The following is a 17,268-nucleotide window of genomic DNA, read 5'->3' as shown; positions in this document are numbered from 1 at the left end:
ATTGAGCTTTGTAAACACAGCAGTGAATTATCAAAATCCAACACCTCAGAGCTTCTGGTAATTGGGAAAGATCATAGCACCCACTTTCTGCTTATAAATAGATATTTCACTGATTTCATTGTATTCCTTGGCCTTCAGCTCCTGCACAGTCAGAGACTTGAGAGCACAAATAAACAAGAGAAGCACCTTGGCCTTGCAAAGAACATAGATTGTTTATTGATAAGATAAAAATAATGTATACTCAGAAGCATTGGGTACGTTCCAGCACATTGGTGTTGCCACTGCCTCATCCATTTTTGGTAGGCATAGATAGCCTCCTACATCCACCAGACTAAGACAGCACAGTGACACCTCCCCCTTTCTCTTTATGACTTTGGGAGATTTCGGTTAGAGAGGGTTTGGGGAGGAACAACGTCTGCTTCATAGAAAGCCCAAAGCGCAGTGGGAATCCTATCACAGATGCACACTATATTAAAGGAGAAATATGGCCAAAGCTCTTTTGGTACTTCTTCACCTATAGATCAAAGGAGTGCACTTCATTCTTCACTCATGTGACCTATTTTCATCCATTGGGGAGCTAAAGCCCACTACTGGCTGATGTCCCTGAGCAGGTCCAGGCTCTGGAGAGACCCAGACATTAAAGTTGGGACTTCAAGATTGCTGAGCAGTAGCTGGCTCGTCCTGTCACCGAGAGCCTGAGCCAGCCACTCCTGCCCCCACTGCCCAGCACTCAAGTGAGCGCTGGAGGGGCAAAGCAGAGAGCCGGTGACAGTCACTGGGTCTCTACTCACTGAAAACCAAAAACTGAGTGATCAGCGGTAGGGATGCACTAATACCTGTTTTTTTACCGGCGAGTATGAGTACCGATACTTCTTCTCAAGTACTCACCAATACCAATGCCTTTGCAGTGCGATGTGAGCTCATACAAAATGAATGGGCTCAAATTGCACTGCAAAGAATTGCATGTGATTTGAACAGGAGTGCAGTGCGATTCCTATCCAAAGCACATGAAGTTTCTCACACTGCAAGAGAGGAGAGGGAGGGGGGGAGAGAGGCGCCAATAGTTTAGCAGTGTTTATTCAGTAAAAGGGGTAAAATTAGACCGTATTGCACTCACAGACATCGCTGGTGACAGGCATAAAACAAGCTCAATGTGGAGCCCTCAGTCCAAAGTTAATTCCCCACTAGAACCACTGGAAAAAGTGCTGTGAAGCCAAATCAGGAATCCAGGAAAGTCACGGGGAGATGCCGTGGGAGACTCAATCTGTCAAAGGAGCGGTCACATGTCTAGGACGCTGTGGCCAATCAGAAGGCTGATGAAGGAGGCATGGTTTGGCCTCTGAAACACGTTCTAATTGGCCATAGCATCCTGGACATCTGACAGCTCCTTTGACAGATTAAGTGTCCCATGGCTCCCTGTGGCTTGCCTGGATTGCTGCTTCGGCTTCACAACAATTGCTCTAGCGGTTCTAGTATTTGTATGGGCTCAAATTGCACTGCAAAGGTATCGATTTTAGGTATCAGAGCATTTTCACGAGTACAAGTGCTTGTGCAAATGCTTAGTATCTGCACTGGTGCAACCCTAATCAGCTGTCTTGATCTCTCAGTTCTTAGTCTTAGGGCCAGCGGGGACAGATGCAGTATCGAATCGATGCTGCATCCAGCTAGGTGAGTATGGATGTTTGTTTTTTAGCATTCATTTGTAAAACGAAGATTGTATGTATATTGTATGTATATTATATTTTCTCTCTTTGCCCCTTTTGTAGGTGTTTGATTTGACCAAGACATCTCCATTCAAAGCACTTCAACTGTGTGCTCTTCTTCCACCTAACTCGGCCAAAGTTCTGGTTTGTGGTGGAGATGGCACTGTTGGTTGGGTCCTTGATGCTGTGGATGAGATGAAGATAAAGGTAAAAACCTTCTACTACTCTTGCTGTATTTGGCTGGACACAAAAAAAATGACCAAAACTTTATAGGTGTCATAAGATTGTAATTGGACAGATTACAAAACCATGTATGAACACATCACTTTTGTTTATATTCATATAAATCAGCTAAAATGCATATTTCCAGATTTAGCATAGAAAGCATCTAAAAACACCATGAGATTTATCCACGTACATTACCCTTTAACCATCTATTTTATAGATTAGTATGATCAATGTCCTTAACCACTTCCCGACTGGCCGTTGCATATAAACGGCCGGACGGTGGCACTGCAGGGTCGGGTGGCCGTTTATAAACGGCCTCCCCGCACCCTGCTTGTGCGCGCTCCCTAGGAGCGCGCAACACCGCGATCCGGTGCCCGCTGTGTCCTCCGGACACAGTCAAACACCGATCGTCTGACGGGACCTCTGTACGAGGTCCCGATCATGTGATCACTGATTGGCCAATCAGTGATCACATGCAAATTAGTAAGCAAGATGTCACTTGTGACATCATTGCTTACTACGTGTGAAATCTGTGAATGATCACAGAGGTCACATGGTACAAGGCTATTCACAAAAGCCTTGTACCATGTGACAAGCTGTGACCAATCACAGCTCACTCAGTATTTCTCAATGACTGCAAGAATGCAGAGAGAGAAAGAGAAATGATTGCTTTTACATCCTATATGGATGTAAAAGCAATCCGGGTAAAAAAAAAAGAAAAAATCTTCATCACCCCCCACAAGTAGTACAGTGTCACCATGGTGACACTGTACTGCTAGGGTGACAGTATGTAAAAAAAAAAATAAAAATAAAAAATAATAATATAAAAATGTAAAAAAAAAATGTTTAAAAATTATAATTTTTGGTTATAAACTAATTTGGATTTTGTTTTTTTACTAAAAAGATAATGGAATTAATTTTGGCTAAGATTTATGATGAAATATTATTTATTTGCAAAATTTTATAAAAAAAACACTTATTTTCAAAATTTTTGGACATTTCATTTACATAGCAAAAAAAAATACAAATCCCAGCGGTGAATAAATACCACCAAAATAAAGCTTTATCTGTCTCAAAAAAATGGTAAAAAATTCATTTGGGTACAGTGTTGCATGACCGCGCAATTGTCATTCAAAGTGTGATAGCGCTAAAAGCTGAAAATTGCCCTGGACAGGAAGGGGGTAAAAGTGTCCGGTCTGGAAGTGGTTAAGCTAAGATATGGAGGTCGTCACAAGTGGATTGTAGGTAGCTTTTTGATGTGTTTCTCAGTAGTTTTCTTCCTTATGAAAGTATGGGAGAGCATATCTAGTGTCATGCTTGATTTTGTCACAGGAGACCACAAAGGTAAGTGCGCTTCTTCTAATAGGGGTTTTCGAGGTTGCAAGTGTGTTTATTTTTCTGGTGTTCAAGCTAATATATCAGTTTTAATAAACCTAATCTTCGGTTTGCCATGAATGTGTTTGTGTCTTCACAGGGTCTCGAAAGTTTTGTTCCCCAGGTAGCAGTGTTACCTCTGGGAACTGGCAATGATCTGGCTAATACTTTAGGATGGGGGCCTGGCTATGCTGGAGACGTGCCTGTAGAGCAGATACTTCGCAATATTATGGAAGCCGACATAGTTAAGCTTGACAGGTGAGAGGATATGGCAGTCGAGATTTTGTGAGTTTTAAGCAACACAGAGGATTCACCCCTAAAGTATATTTAGGTAAAATGGATTTTCCACTTCACCTCTAGAGTTATCGTATTATAAATTAAGTTAAAGGTGCCATTTTTTTGCAGGATTCAGGTTTTTATTCAGTTGTCTTCCAGGATAGCCCATTAGAGATCCAGACTCCTCTCAACAGAACAGCAATGACACAACAAAATAGTAAACATTTCTCAGTGATTGTAAAAGATGTTTTTTTTCTAAAAAAAAAAAAAAAGCAAACATATCATACTTAACTTTTTCCCCCACCGTCATTCCTGGCTCCTTCTCACCACCAAGTGCCCCCATAGTATACTACTTGCTATGGGGGCACTTGTACGGGTTTGCTCTTGAACTGCGCTCTGTGTGTCCAGTGACACACTGAGTGCATCTTTGCCCTGCCCCCACTCTCTCCTCACTGGCTGTGACTGAGAGCAGCAGGAGCCAATGGCTCCTGCTGCTGCATCTCTCCAGTGGGGAGAAAGAGAGAGACGCTGCTCTGATGAGCAGCGCTGAGTCAAGATCGGGCTCAGGTTGAAAAAAAAAAAGGATAGGGGAGCTGCACACAGGTTTTTTTACCTTCATGCACAGAATACATAAACCACTTTAATGGAATCTCCAGGGCCTTCCTCTTATCTCCTGATAAGACATATTGTGTGGAGACACATGCTCAATTTGGTGTGTATTACTAGAGAGTTTTTTTTTTGGGGGGGGGGGGTTCTTGGGAGGGTGCATGTGATCAGCACAGGGCCAATCAGCGCTGTCCAGACAGAGGTAAGGGATTCTACATCCTACAGCATAAATAAAACTCCTCATACAGGCTTTAACCAGTGCCCTGTTGAACACTGATAGAAGTCACAAGACTGCTCTAACTGCTGATGAGAACAGGTATTTAGCGGTTTATATTTACTAAAATAATTGCACTTCCATGTTCTGTGTACTGTGGGAGACCAGATAGTGAATGCAGGGTCCTGGGAGACCAGATATAGTGAATGCAGGGTCCGGGGAGACCAGACATAGTGAATGCAGGGTCCTGGGAGACCAAATATAGTGAATGCCGGGTCCTGGGAGACCAGATACAGTGAATGCAGGGTCCTAGAAGACCAGATATAGTGAATGGCGGGTCCTGGGAGACCAGATACAGTGAATTCCGGGTCCTGGGAGACCAGATATAGTGAATGCAGGGTCCGGGGAGACCAGATATAATGAATGCAGGGTCCTGGGAGACCAGATATAGAGAATGCAGGGTCCTGGGAGACCAGATATAGTGAATGCAGGGTCCTGGGAGACCAGATACAGTGAATGCAGGGTCCTGGAAGACCGGATACAGTGAATACAGGGTCCTGGAAGACCGGATACAGTGAATGCAGGGTCCGGGGAGACCGGATATAGTGAATGCAGGGTCCTGGGAGACCAGATATAGTGAATGCAGGGTCCTGGGAGACCAGATACAGTGAATGCAGGGTCCTGGGAGGCCAGATATAGTGAATGCAGCGTCCGGGGACACCAGATATAGTGAATGCAGGGTCCTGGAAAACCAGATATAGTGAATGCGGGGTCCTGGGAGACCAGATATAGTGAGTGCGGGGTCCTGGGAGACCAGATACAGTGAATGCGGGGTCCTGGGAGACCAGATACAGTGAATTCAGGGTCCTGGGTTTAGTAATACTTTAAATAGCAATATAGCGAAGACCACAATCACCTGTCCTCTGTGGGGGGAAAAAAGCAACATCTTTGGTGATGCTAAGGGTCATTCTCTGTTTTTCAGGTGGAAAGTCCAGGTTACTAACAAGGGTTACAGTCTGAGAAAACCAAAGGTAATCATCTTTTTCACTTCTGTACACTAAGCTCTGTTCTTGCCAGCATTTCAGGGACTAGAGTCTTACACCTCATGCATATGCACACTTGAGCTAAAAAAACTGCCTTTTGAGCTTTTTTTTTTTTTTTTTTTTCCCTTTAGGAGCAGATAAAAAAAAACATCACTTGTGCATTGAGGAGACGAGTTTTGACAGAAAAAAATTCCTAATGCCTATAAACGTGTGTTAATGCTAGGTTTTTTTTAGAGCTTGAGCGTGAGTGAGTGGCCTGAATAGGTTAATATTCTGGCCAGTAAAATGAATAAACGCTCAAATGCTTGCCATGTCTAAACCCGCTTAAATGCGTTGAAAAAACACAGCTTAGGGTTGTTTTTGAAGATGCTTTTCTCCTGCAAGGAGAGGCCCAGTGTGCATGAATCCTTGTGTATGATAACTGGGGTTTGCCTTTGAGATAAACCTTTCACAAAGCCCTCTAATGCATTCTGAGCAGATGGTAAAAGTTAATCTGGTCCATTCACCTTGTACCTCCATTCAGCTACTGGATAGAGAGAAAACAGGTGGCGCACACACCTAGTGCATTATCCAAGGTTTATTGTATGAATTAAATCATAAAAACATACTCACAGACGAAGCATGTATCTAAAAAGCATAGAAAAATGACAATGGCCACAATGGCGGGCAAGGTGTTCTCACTGTCAGTGCGGTCAAATGGCTGACGCGTTTCGGGGACAAATCCCTTTCCTCAGAGCTGATGACCAACCTCTGATGCTGATGCACGTTGAATGAAAAGTAAAGTAAGAGCCCTGCTGTTGATGCCTGCAAGGAGAAAAGCATTTAGAAGAGGCCCAGCGTGCATGAAGCCTTGTGTATGATAACTGGGGTTTGCCTTTGAGATAAACCTTTCACAAAGCCCTCTAATTCATTCTGAGCAGATGGTAAAAGTTAAGCTGGTCCATTCACCTTGTGCCTCCATTCAGCTGCCTGGAGTGAAAAAAGCAGTTCTGTGTATTCTCAATCTGGAATCCCAGACAGAACGTACAAACAGCCGAGGTCTTCCTGCTCCTGTATGACAATACTGAGCCAGGCACCAGTGCTGTCACATGATCCACTATACCTGATTGTAATGACATTTCCATTGTGCTCAGTGACTGAACAGGGCAGAAGGCAGCAAGGGGAAGGGAAATATTAACTATTGGGGGACCGGACATAACAGTGAACCTATTGCTTTGCCCTGCTGGGTGAAATTCAAGCTGTAGACTGATGGGGGTTTTTTTTAGAGGGTTGCGGTTTGTGTTGAAACTTTTGAGGTTATGCATTGCGGTAATGTTTTCAAATGGCACATTCCAAAGTTTTTTTAATTTCATATTTGTATACTTCGGAAGCAAAACCATATAATAACATTCTACTGTATGTTGATTCTTTAGGTTTTGTCCATGAATAATTACTTCTCAGTAGGTCCTGATGCCTTGATGGCTTTAAACTTCCACACACACCGAGAGAAGACCCCTTCACTGTTTTCTAGCAGGCTTGTTAATAAGGTAGGCTGTCAAATGTTCTGGTAAAAGTTCCCTAAGGTAATATGTTTATGCGTTTAAATGCAGTTGCTGACACGTGCCTGTTTTATGAGCTTCCATATCTGAGATGCTTATGTTTAGAAAATGTAAATTCCAGCCTCAGAGAACTTTTACTGTTCCTCTACTTTTAATGCAGCTCTCCCAATTGAACACAAAGGTGTAGCACATTGTATATAGAGAGGGCTATGGCAGAGCTCCAACTCTGAAGCTGAAAGTATACATTTGCATATTGGGTGCTATGGGTTGAGATGCTGTTAGAGCATTTTTGAGAATAAAAAAAAAAGTATGTGAATGCACCACTCATTGCTTATGTCTGCTGTAGTATGTTAGAGAAGTGACAGGTTTCTGTTAAAACTTATGGGCAGGACAGTGGCTAAGTGGTTAGAACTTCTGCCAAGCAGCACTAGGGTTGTTGGTTCGAATCCCAACCATGACACTAACTGCCTGGAGTTTGCATGTTCTCCCTGTGGCTGCGTGGGTTTCCTCCGGGTATTCCAGTTTCCTCCTACGCTTCAAAGATATGCTGGTAGCTTAAAGTGTTACTAAACCCAGGACCCTGCATTCACTCTATCTGGTCTCCAACAGTACACAGAACATGGAAATGCAATTATTTTAGTAAATATAAACTGCTAAATACCTTTTCTCATCAGCAGTTAGAGCAGTCTTGTGACTTCTATCAGTGTCCAGCAGAGCACTGGTTAAAGCTTGTAGGAGGAGTTTTCATTGTGCTCTAGGAGGATGCATAACCTTTGACCTCTGTCTGGACAATGCTGATTGGCCCTGTGCTGATAACATGCGCACTCCCAAGAAAAAAAACAACCCTCTCTAGCAATACACACCAAACTGAGCATGTGCAGAGGGTCTCCACACAATATGTTTTATCAGGAGATAAGAGGGGGACACTGGAAGAAGGGGAGGATCAGAGAAGTCAGAATCAAACAGCGTTTTTACATAATGCAAAGGATTAACCCCTTAGGTGAGTATAGCAAGCATGCTTTACTGCATATACAGACTGATTTTTCTGTTGTGGGTTTAGTAACACTTTAATTGGATCCTGTCTAAATTGTCCCTAGTATGTGTGTGTATTAATGTGAGTTAGGGACCTTAGATTGTACACTGCTTTCAGGGCAGGGACTGATGTGAATGTACAATGTGTGTAAAGCGCTATGTAAATTGAGGGCGCTATAGAAGTACCTCTAATAAATAAATAGGCTTATCATGGAAATGTCTACAGCGCTATTCATCTTGAAATATGTAATGATATATTTAGTGATCTGATGACCATTTTGCTGAGGCTTTTTATAGTCACAGGTTTATTGCAGGGTGCTCATCTGCACTTTCTCTAAACTTCGTTTTTCCTATTGTTTGGGCAGTAACCTTTTCGATCGAAAATTGGTTATTCCTTTGATGATTTTGGCTGACTTTGGCCAAATTGTGAGAGTTTTACCATGTTTGTGGGCCTCAGATCAGCACAGACGTCTCTGTAAATCATTCCTGGTGGGAAGAGTGAGTACAAGGTTGGCACCATCAGTGTGCTGCTACTCTTCCATTGCCAATCAGCTAGCTGGGGTGGTCCTGGATCAGTCTGTATTATATAGCTACACTATTGAAGAGTGAGGTCTTAGACGTGACTGTGCTGCCTGGCAGGTGTGCCTGAATTACTAGAATTGCTGAACAGCATTACACCTCTTTTGTCAAGTAGAACAAATGTGTCATTGAACTGTGCGTTTAGCAGTTTGCTCGAATTTAAGCGTTAATATCAGTTACATATGTTTACAGTTGTGACAGTGTTGTCTTCAAAGCGTCTTCAGTAATGGAGACACTATTGTACAAGCTGAATTGACAGAGTGACTTTTCTTCAATTGTAAACTAATGCAGGCCATAGACGGGTCCAAAATCGGCTGATTTTTCGACCGAATTGTACACCATTAGTGGGTTAATTGGTCGGCCGTTTTTCAGGGTTTTGGCACATTTTTTTTATCAGTAAAGTTGGAAAAAAATCGGCCGATTTTCCCGGCAATGATGGGCAAATCGGCCGATCGTTTTACCGATAAAAAATCTGCGCATGAGCCGTGACCTGCAAGAAGAAGAAAAAGAAGAGGAAGAAGAAAAAGAATTCCAGTCCGCTATTATATTTTATATGAAAAGTATTGCGGTTGCAACAATGTATCTATTTGTATCCGAATAAAACATCTGTATCTCAAATGGATACAAATGGATACATTTTTGCAACCGCAATACTTTTTCATGTCAAATATAATAGCGGAGCTCTCTGCAAGGGACAGAAGTAATTAAATGCCGGCCGTAGACAGGACGAAAATCGGATGATTCTTTTTACCATTGGTGGTAATGTCGGCCTATCGAACGTCCGATTTTTTGGGGTTTTTTTTTTAAACGGACGGTTTTCGACCCGTCTATGGCCTGCAGCCTTAAAATGAAAAAAACTGTGCGCAGAAAGGATTCTCTTTTTTAAATCGGGCAAAGAATTTATTTATAAAAATGTATACAAATTTAACAGTACCCATACCAGTCCAAAGCACGCACAGTATATCTCAAAATAATAAGAGGTACTAAGAAAAGAAAGACCGCAACATATCCGGTACTAGCAGCAATCAGTGGAGCATAAGTAAAATGCATACACAGACATCATAGTAATAAAGAACAAGTAAAAACTATGGTACAGTAACTTCCACTAAACAGCCAATAAAGTAAAAATAAGCACACTAAATTAAACACAGGAAGGATTTTGTTTTTGCAGAAGAAGCATACTGTGCCTCTTCTGCAATAAAGACTTCTTAACCACTTCCAGTCCGGACACTTTTACCCCCTTCCTGTCCAGGGCAATTTTCAGCTTTCAGCGCTATCACACTTTGAATGATAATTGCGCGGTCATGCAACACTGTACCCATATGAATTTTTTACCATTTTTTTGAGACAGATAAAGCTTTATTTTGGTGGTATTTATTCACCGCTGGGATTTTATTTTTTTTGCTATGTAAATGAAAAAGTCCAAAAATTTTGAAAAAAAGTGTTATTTTTTTATAAAATTTTGCAAATAAATAATATTTCATCATAAATCTTGGCCAAAATTTATTCCGTTATTTTTTTAGTAAAAAAAAAAATCCAAATTAGTTTATAACCAAAAATTATAATTTTTAAACATATTTTTTTTTTACACTTTTATTTTATTTTTTTATATTTTTTTTTTTTTTTTTTTTTTTTTTACATACTGTCATCCTAGCAGTACAGTGTCACCATGGTGACACTGTACTACTTGTGGGGGGTGATGAAGATTTTCTTTTTTTTTACACTGATTGCTTTTACACCCATATAGGATGTAAAAGCAATCATTTCTCTTTCTCTCTGTCTGCATTCTTGCAGTCATTGAGAAGTACTGAGTGAGCTGTGATTGGTCACAGCTTGTCACATGGTACAAGGCTGTTGTGAATAGCCTTGTACCATGTGACCTCTGTGATCATTCACAGATTTCATACGTAGTAAGCAATGATGTCACAAGTGACATCTTGCTTGCTACTTTGCATGTGATCACTGATTGGCCAATCAGTGATCACATGATCGGGACCTCGTACAGAGGTCCCGTCCGACGATCGGTGTTTCACTGTGTCCGGAGGACACAGCGGACACCGGATCGCGGTGCTGCGCGCTCCCAGGGAGCGCGCACAGCTAGAAAAGGCAGGTGCTGTTTATAAACGGCAACCCGCCCCTGGACTGCCACCGCCCTGCCGTTTATAAACAGCAGGCGGACGGCAAGTGGTTAACTTCCCTCCCACAAGATGCAGTTTAAATGTTTGCTGGGCATTTAAAGAATGCTGAGTATTGCCTCCTTGCCCCTCAACCTGTGATTGGACAAAGAACGAGAAGCAACACACTGATGAGGTCATCACTCTGCTCCCTTCTGTTAAGAGTATGTTCATACTGATCACAGGTAGCACTGTACAAAGCATTATAGTCCTGAATAACCCAGTGAGTGCAGGAGAATACAGGAATCTGATAACAAGACAGATTCATGCATTTATAGTTGTTGTATTTAAATTTTTACTAAATACATAACAGAATGAAATGGTGTTTTTTTTTCTTGTCTGGAATTCAGATTTAAATATGTCTTTATGTTTTTTAGGCGGTGTATTTATTTTATGGGACCAAGGATTGCTTGATTCAGGAGTGTAAAGATCTTGACAAAAAAGTAGAGGTGAGAGTCCAACAACCACTGTGATCCTAAGGAGCAAATTACCTTTCTCAGAATCCTCTAAAGAAACCTAAACCCCTAACCTTAGTGCTTCATGTAATGTCTCTTTGCCTGCTGTGTATTTGTGCAAATTCTTTCTTCTGAGTTGGCCACATTTAACCACTACAGAGACTAACATGCTACTAATGATGGCCTTATGCACTTTACTCCAATAATTCACCTTCTCATCTGATGGAAGTCCTGATGGAGGAGGTGTAATAAAACCCTGAAACATTTCACATTGGCTATGATTTTAAAAATCCAATTAAGCATCTTGAACAAAAAACATTCATCCATCCTTGGGCACTCTGGATTAAAATAGAGCCCTAACTTTTTGCTGGATATTTTGTTTTTTTGTTTTTTTTGTAAATAAGGCCCCTTTAGGTCATCACAACTTTGTGCATGAGAGTGCCCTATATATGGCAATACGCGATAGTCTCTGGTTTATGCGGTTTTGTTTTTTCTTTTTCTCTTTCTTTTTCTCTTTTACTTTTTCTTTTCCTCTTTCTCTCCCTCTCTCTCCCCTCCCCCCTCTCTCTCTCCTCTCCCCCCCTCTCTCTCTCCTCTCCCCCCCCTCTCTCTCTCCTCTCCCCCCCCCTCTCTCTCTCCTCTCTCTCCGCCCTCTCTCTCTCTCCTCTCTCTCCGCCCTCTCTCTCTCTCCTCTCTCTCCACCCTCTCTCTCCTCTCCCCCCTCTCCCACTCTCTCCCCCCCTCCCCCTCTCTCCCCTCCCCCCTCTCTCCCCTCTCTCCCCTCTCTCCCCCTCTCTCTCTCCCTCTCTCTCCCCCTCTCCTCCCCCCTCTCTCTCCCCCCCCCCTCTCTCTCCCCCCCCCTCTCTCTCCCCTCCCCCCCTCTCTCCCCTCTCTCCCCTCCCCCCTCTCTCCCCCTCTCTCTCCTCTCCCCCTCCCCCCCCTCTCGCTCTCTCTCTCCTCTTTCTCTCTCTCTCTCTCTCTCTCTCTCTTTTGCTTTTCCTTTTCCCTTTCTCTTCCTCCCATAATTTATTAGACATCCTCTTTATGGACAACATATTGTTCCATGACAGTGATCCCCTTAACAGACTGCATGTCTGTGCAATGAAAGTGATCCTTTTTCCAAACCGCAAATATATACCATCACATTCAGTGAGGCCGAATAAGTTCGCCTTAACGATCTTAGAACCCCTATGTGAACAGGGAGTCTGGAAGTGTCGTCATATTTTAGTACTTTTTGTGGTCTTTGCCATAGGCTCTTGCCTAGTACTCAGCTTTTCCCAGCAGCTTTATGACCCATCAATCACACCAGCTGAGCAATATGACCAATCTCTTGGCATTGATCATTTGACCAGGCACCAGTATTACAGGACAAAGAGGAGTTCCTGTCTTCCTTTTACTCTTTATTATAGAGACTTTGTCATAAAAAAAAAGTCACAATAAGTGCATCATAAGATATAGGTCATATTGGGATAGAATGTCCCCAAATGAGAAAAAGATTGATAATATCTAAAGTTTCCTACTTGTGCTTCCTAACATATCCAAAAGATTATAAGGAAAAATATCTGGAAAGATTGCAGTTTCAGTGATGAGCTTTCAGGATAACTTAGATCACAAAAGGATTTAAGTTATCCTGAAAGCTTGCATTTTTGTTAACTTTAGTTAGCTAGTAAAGGGTATATTAAGTGCCAATCTTTCTGCATTAATTAATGGATAACAGGATCCAATACTCTTGCATAGAAAACCAAGAAATCTGAATTATTCTCTAATTTATCCAAAGGAGTATGGGGGTAAAACATTCAGAGTTGATCCTCCATTTCCAGTTTAAACAAATACCACAGTCTCTGAAAAATGCCTCGCATATCCCCCCTTCCATCCCAGAATGGAGGCTACTGCTGGCATGTGTAGAAATCTAGGAGCAGTTTTTATGTAATGACAGAGTCTCCTTAGGACTTTTTAAGGCTGAATGTTTGAGTAAAGGTCTTTTAGGATTAAAAAGTAGATCTGCTTTAAAGGGCAAATGCCGTTATATAACATTTTGGGTAGATTTATAAACGCTTTCTTTGCCACAATGATACCTGTTGATAATTATTGCTGCTTGGATGTTGGGCAGGTGCATCGCTACAAAAAAAAAAAATTCTATGAAAATTTTTTTGAATGTCAAAAGCCTTTAGGAAAGTATCTCAAAGATGTAAAGCTTATTTGTGTTCATTCTCATGCAGGTTTGCTGCCAAGTGTGTGTGCTGACCTCTTGTACTTTGTAACTGCAGCTGGAGTTGGATGGAGAGAGAATCTCATTACCTAACCTGGAGGGGATCGTAGTTCTGAATATCGGTTACTGGGGAGGAGGCTGCAGGTTGTGGGAAGGCATGGGTGATGAGCCATATCCCTTATCACGGTAAGTGTCTGCTCATTACTACGTGTAAATCCTACAAACATTACCCTATGTCAGTTCAAGATGGTTCACACAAACACGTATATACCACAAAATATAGAACATCGCTTACCATGTTTGTTATAAGGTGATGATCTAGATTTTGTGGTATATTCTCATATGCATATCTAGGCATAATGTTTCATCATTATCGCTTTTTTTGCTTATTCTCGTAGCCCTGATGAAGGGGAAGTGAAGTTGCGCCTGAAACATGTTATCTATTTTATTATAATTTTTTTTTTTTATAATGAAGTGATCGTGGACTTTTATCCAGTTTTGGTCTGGCGATCCTTTCTGCATTTCTATGGTTTGAGTAAATACAGAAGCTAGGATTTTCGTATGATAACCAGGCGAATAGCATTTTTAGGATGAGGTTAGCGGTGGCAGTCCATGTATTTCTCTTATAAAAGGTGACTTTCAATGCCCAGTCATGGGGATGTAAATTAAGTGCTCTCCAATTCACAGTTATCAGTTCTCAAAATAAATTAAAACTGAACTCCGGGCAGATATTTTAAACCATACTAAAGAATGCAGTTATGTATTTATTAAAACATATTAAATATATATATATATATATATATATATATATATATATATATATATATAAAAATACTTTTTTTGAAAGTTGAAAAAATATACATTGATTAGATCAATAGTAAATTCTGCAACACTGAAAAAACAGAAGCTTTAACAATCAGGCATCAAGAATAAAAAGGGTAAGCAATATTCAGGGTACAATGGCGTTGCTCTACTAAAGGTAAATATACTGTGCACTGCAAGTGCAGTTGCTTTAGATCCAAAGGGAAGCTCTGAAATGAGGCAAAGCTCTGCTAAATTTTTTTCATCCAATCATGTGGAAGCAAAAATGCTGGGTTTTTTGGGGGGGGGTTTTTTCCTTGCATGTTCCCCTCACATCTAGAGCAACTGCACTTTCAATGTACTTGCAGTGCACAGCCTATTTGCCTTTAGTAAATCAACCCCATTGGGTGACTAAGAAAACGCAATACAAAATTCACAGTGCTGCATAGTCATAATTACTTCTTACAATTGTGTACGTAGCAGGTAAACAATCTGACAAACAAACGCTGTGCAAGATTTAGATTCCTGATGGTGAAATAATTAAACCACATCCAGATCACTGGCTAGTAAAGTACACCAGCAACATTAGCATTGTTCTCTCTGTAATCAAATATGACCGACACTACAGGTGAACACAACATATTAGAATTAAGACATTCATTGAAAAACAAGCAATAAGGGGGCAGCCAGGGATCCCATATTTTATTGCATTTAGTCAGGCAGCCCCTAGGTAAGATGACAATAACTATTGTGAACCATTCTTCTGGGGTTGCAGGGGAGATCCCCATTTTGAAGCAATTAGTTTCCTCACAAGGAAAAGCAATCTAGCTATGAGAGCAATGATTTCTGGGAGGGGTCCAGCTCTTCAGCATAAGCCCCTAAAATATAGAAAAGTGGGTCAAGAGGAATTGATGTCTGGTAAGTTTTGTTTATAATATGTAAAACTGTTTGCCAATAGCGGTAAAGTGTGGGTTATTTCCATAATGTGCAGAATATCCACTGTGGCACCCTGACACATCGATCAGTTAGGTGAATCTCTATGTTGCCAACTGAATCATTTTTGTGGTGCACAGTAAGCCCTATGGAGAATAAATAACTGCGTCAGTCTTTGCGTTGGTGACGATGACACTAGAGGTATAATTTCCAAAGCTCTGCACCATACTTCTTCTGGGATATTACCTACATCAGTCTCCCACCCACTGATTACAAGGTAGAGGAATGTTTTCCTTCAGGTTATTATGTAAAAGCAGATACACTTGTGAAATAATGCCGTTCCTGTTAGTAGATGTTGCAGTAATATCATTTAACCACATCCCTGCTGCCCTACAGCAGATATACTGCTACAGGGCAGTAGGATTGCACAAAAGCTTGTATATATACGTGATTTCGTATTTCTGGGTAGGGGGTGCGCGCCCTTCCTACGCCGCCATTCGAGGCCGTGGCTGTCAGTCACCGGGTCCCGGTCGATGATTACCCATCGGCACCCAGTGATTACAGAGGTACTCCAACAGAGGAGGGCTGCTTTGATTACTAACATTCCTCCTCCCTGTTGGCTCGGGCACACTGTTCTGGATGTCTATGCACAGCACAGCCATCCAGAGCAGTGTGCTTACAGTGAAGCACCAACACACCGCCCCCCAGTAAAACCCTTTGATCGCCCCTTATGTTAACCCCTTCCTGCCCAGTCTCATTAGTACCGTGTCAGTGCTTCCTTTTTTTTTTTTTTAAGCACTGATCACTGTATTGGTGTCACTGGGGATGTCAGTGACACCAAGTCAGTGCCTCCCAGTGTCAGAATGCCCTCCGCAGTCTCGCTATATGTCACTGATTACTGCCATTACTTCTTAAAAAAAAAATTTTTAAATTCCAGTATATATACCGCCATTTGTAAACACTTTAAGTTTCACGTAAACCAATTAAATTACATGTATTGGGATTTTTGTTTTTGCAAACACATGTAGCAGAATACATTTTGGCCTAAATTTATGACGAAATTAGATTTTTTTACTGGACATGTTTAACCACTTGCCAATCGTGCTATAGCCGAATGATGGCTACAGCGCGGTTGTCCAGTTCTGGGAGGGTGTCATATGACGTCCTCCCAGAACGCGCCCTCCTGCGCGCCCTACGGACACAGCTGATCACGTGATGTGGTAAAAGGCCAATTACAGAATTACCACATGATCAGCTGTGTCCAAGGTGTCACAGCGTGAGGAAAGTACTGCTGATAACCGGCAATTGTCAGAGGACGGATCGGCACTGATGATCAGTGCCGCCCACAAGTGCCCAGCAATGCCACCCATGAGTGCTGCCCAGCAGAGCTGCCTATCAGTGCCTATCATTGTTGCATAGCTGTGTAGCATCATCAGTGCCAGCTCATCAGTGCAGCCTCATCGGTGCACACCAGTGAAGGAGAAAAATTACCTGTTTGCAAAATTTTATAATAGAAACAAAGAACAACTTTTTTTTTGTTTATGGCGCAGACAATAAATTCACCAGCGGCAATTAAATACCACCAAAAGAAAGCTCTATTTGTGTGAAAAAAATGATAAAAATTTAATATGGGTATTGCATGACCGCGCAATTGTCATTCAAAGTGTGAAAGCACTGAAAGCTGAAAATTAACCTGGGCAGGAAGGGGGTATAAGTGCCCAATAGGCAAGCGGTTAATAGCAAAAAGTCAAAAATATTGTTTTTTTTCTCAAAATTGTAGGTCTTTTTATTTTTTTGTTTTATAGCGCAAAAAATAAAAACCGCACATGTGGTCAAATACCATCGAAAGAAAGCTCAATTTGTGGGAAAAAAGGACGTAAATTTCATTTGGGTGCAGTGTTGCATGACTGCGCAGTTGTCAGTTAAAGTAATGCCGCGCCATAATGCAAATAATGGCCTGGTCAGGAAGGGGGGTAAATTCTCTGGAGGGCCAAGTGGTTAATGATGTGGATGTCCTTGCTAAAGAGTTGGTTTTAAGTTGCATGTTGAGGACATGCCGCAATTGCAAGTATTGGTTGAATGAATTCCGTTTGTAGTGTTTGA

At 41.7% G+C, this 17,268-nt stretch overlaps 1 protein-coding gene across 1 annotated transcript in view; it reads left to right on the top strand.

Moving 5' to 3' along the window:
- The window catches only part of DGKE (diacylglycerol kinase epsilon), a 42,971-nt gene that overhangs the window by 9,072 nt on the left and 16,631 nt on the right, over positions 1-17,268 (top strand). The window contains exons 4-9 of the mRNA XM_089692538.1: positions 1,767-1,910; positions 3,406-3,563; positions 5,384-5,432; positions 6,857-6,970; positions 11,145-11,216; positions 13,490-13,617. Coding sequence (XP_089548664.1) covers positions 1,767-1,910; positions 3,406-3,563; positions 5,384-5,432; positions 6,857-6,970; positions 11,145-11,216; positions 13,490-13,617 — 665 coding nt within the window. The remainder of the gene's footprint in view (positions 1-1,766; positions 1,911-3,405; positions 3,564-5,383; positions 5,433-6,856; positions 6,971-11,144; positions 11,217-13,489; positions 13,618-17,268) is intronic.

The sequence above is a fragment of the Staurois parvus genome, unplaced genomic scaffold, assembly GCF_062004578.1.
Source record: "Staurois parvus isolate SC_StPar_1 unplaced genomic scaffold, SC_StPar_1.0 ptg000592l, whole genome shotgun sequence".
Classification (NCBI taxonomy): domain Eukaryota; kingdom Metazoa; phylum Chordata; class Amphibia; order Anura; family Ranidae; genus Staurois; species Staurois parvus.
The sequence above is the reverse complement of the archived record's forward strand: the minus strand, read 5'-3'. Positions and strand labels throughout refer to the sequence as shown.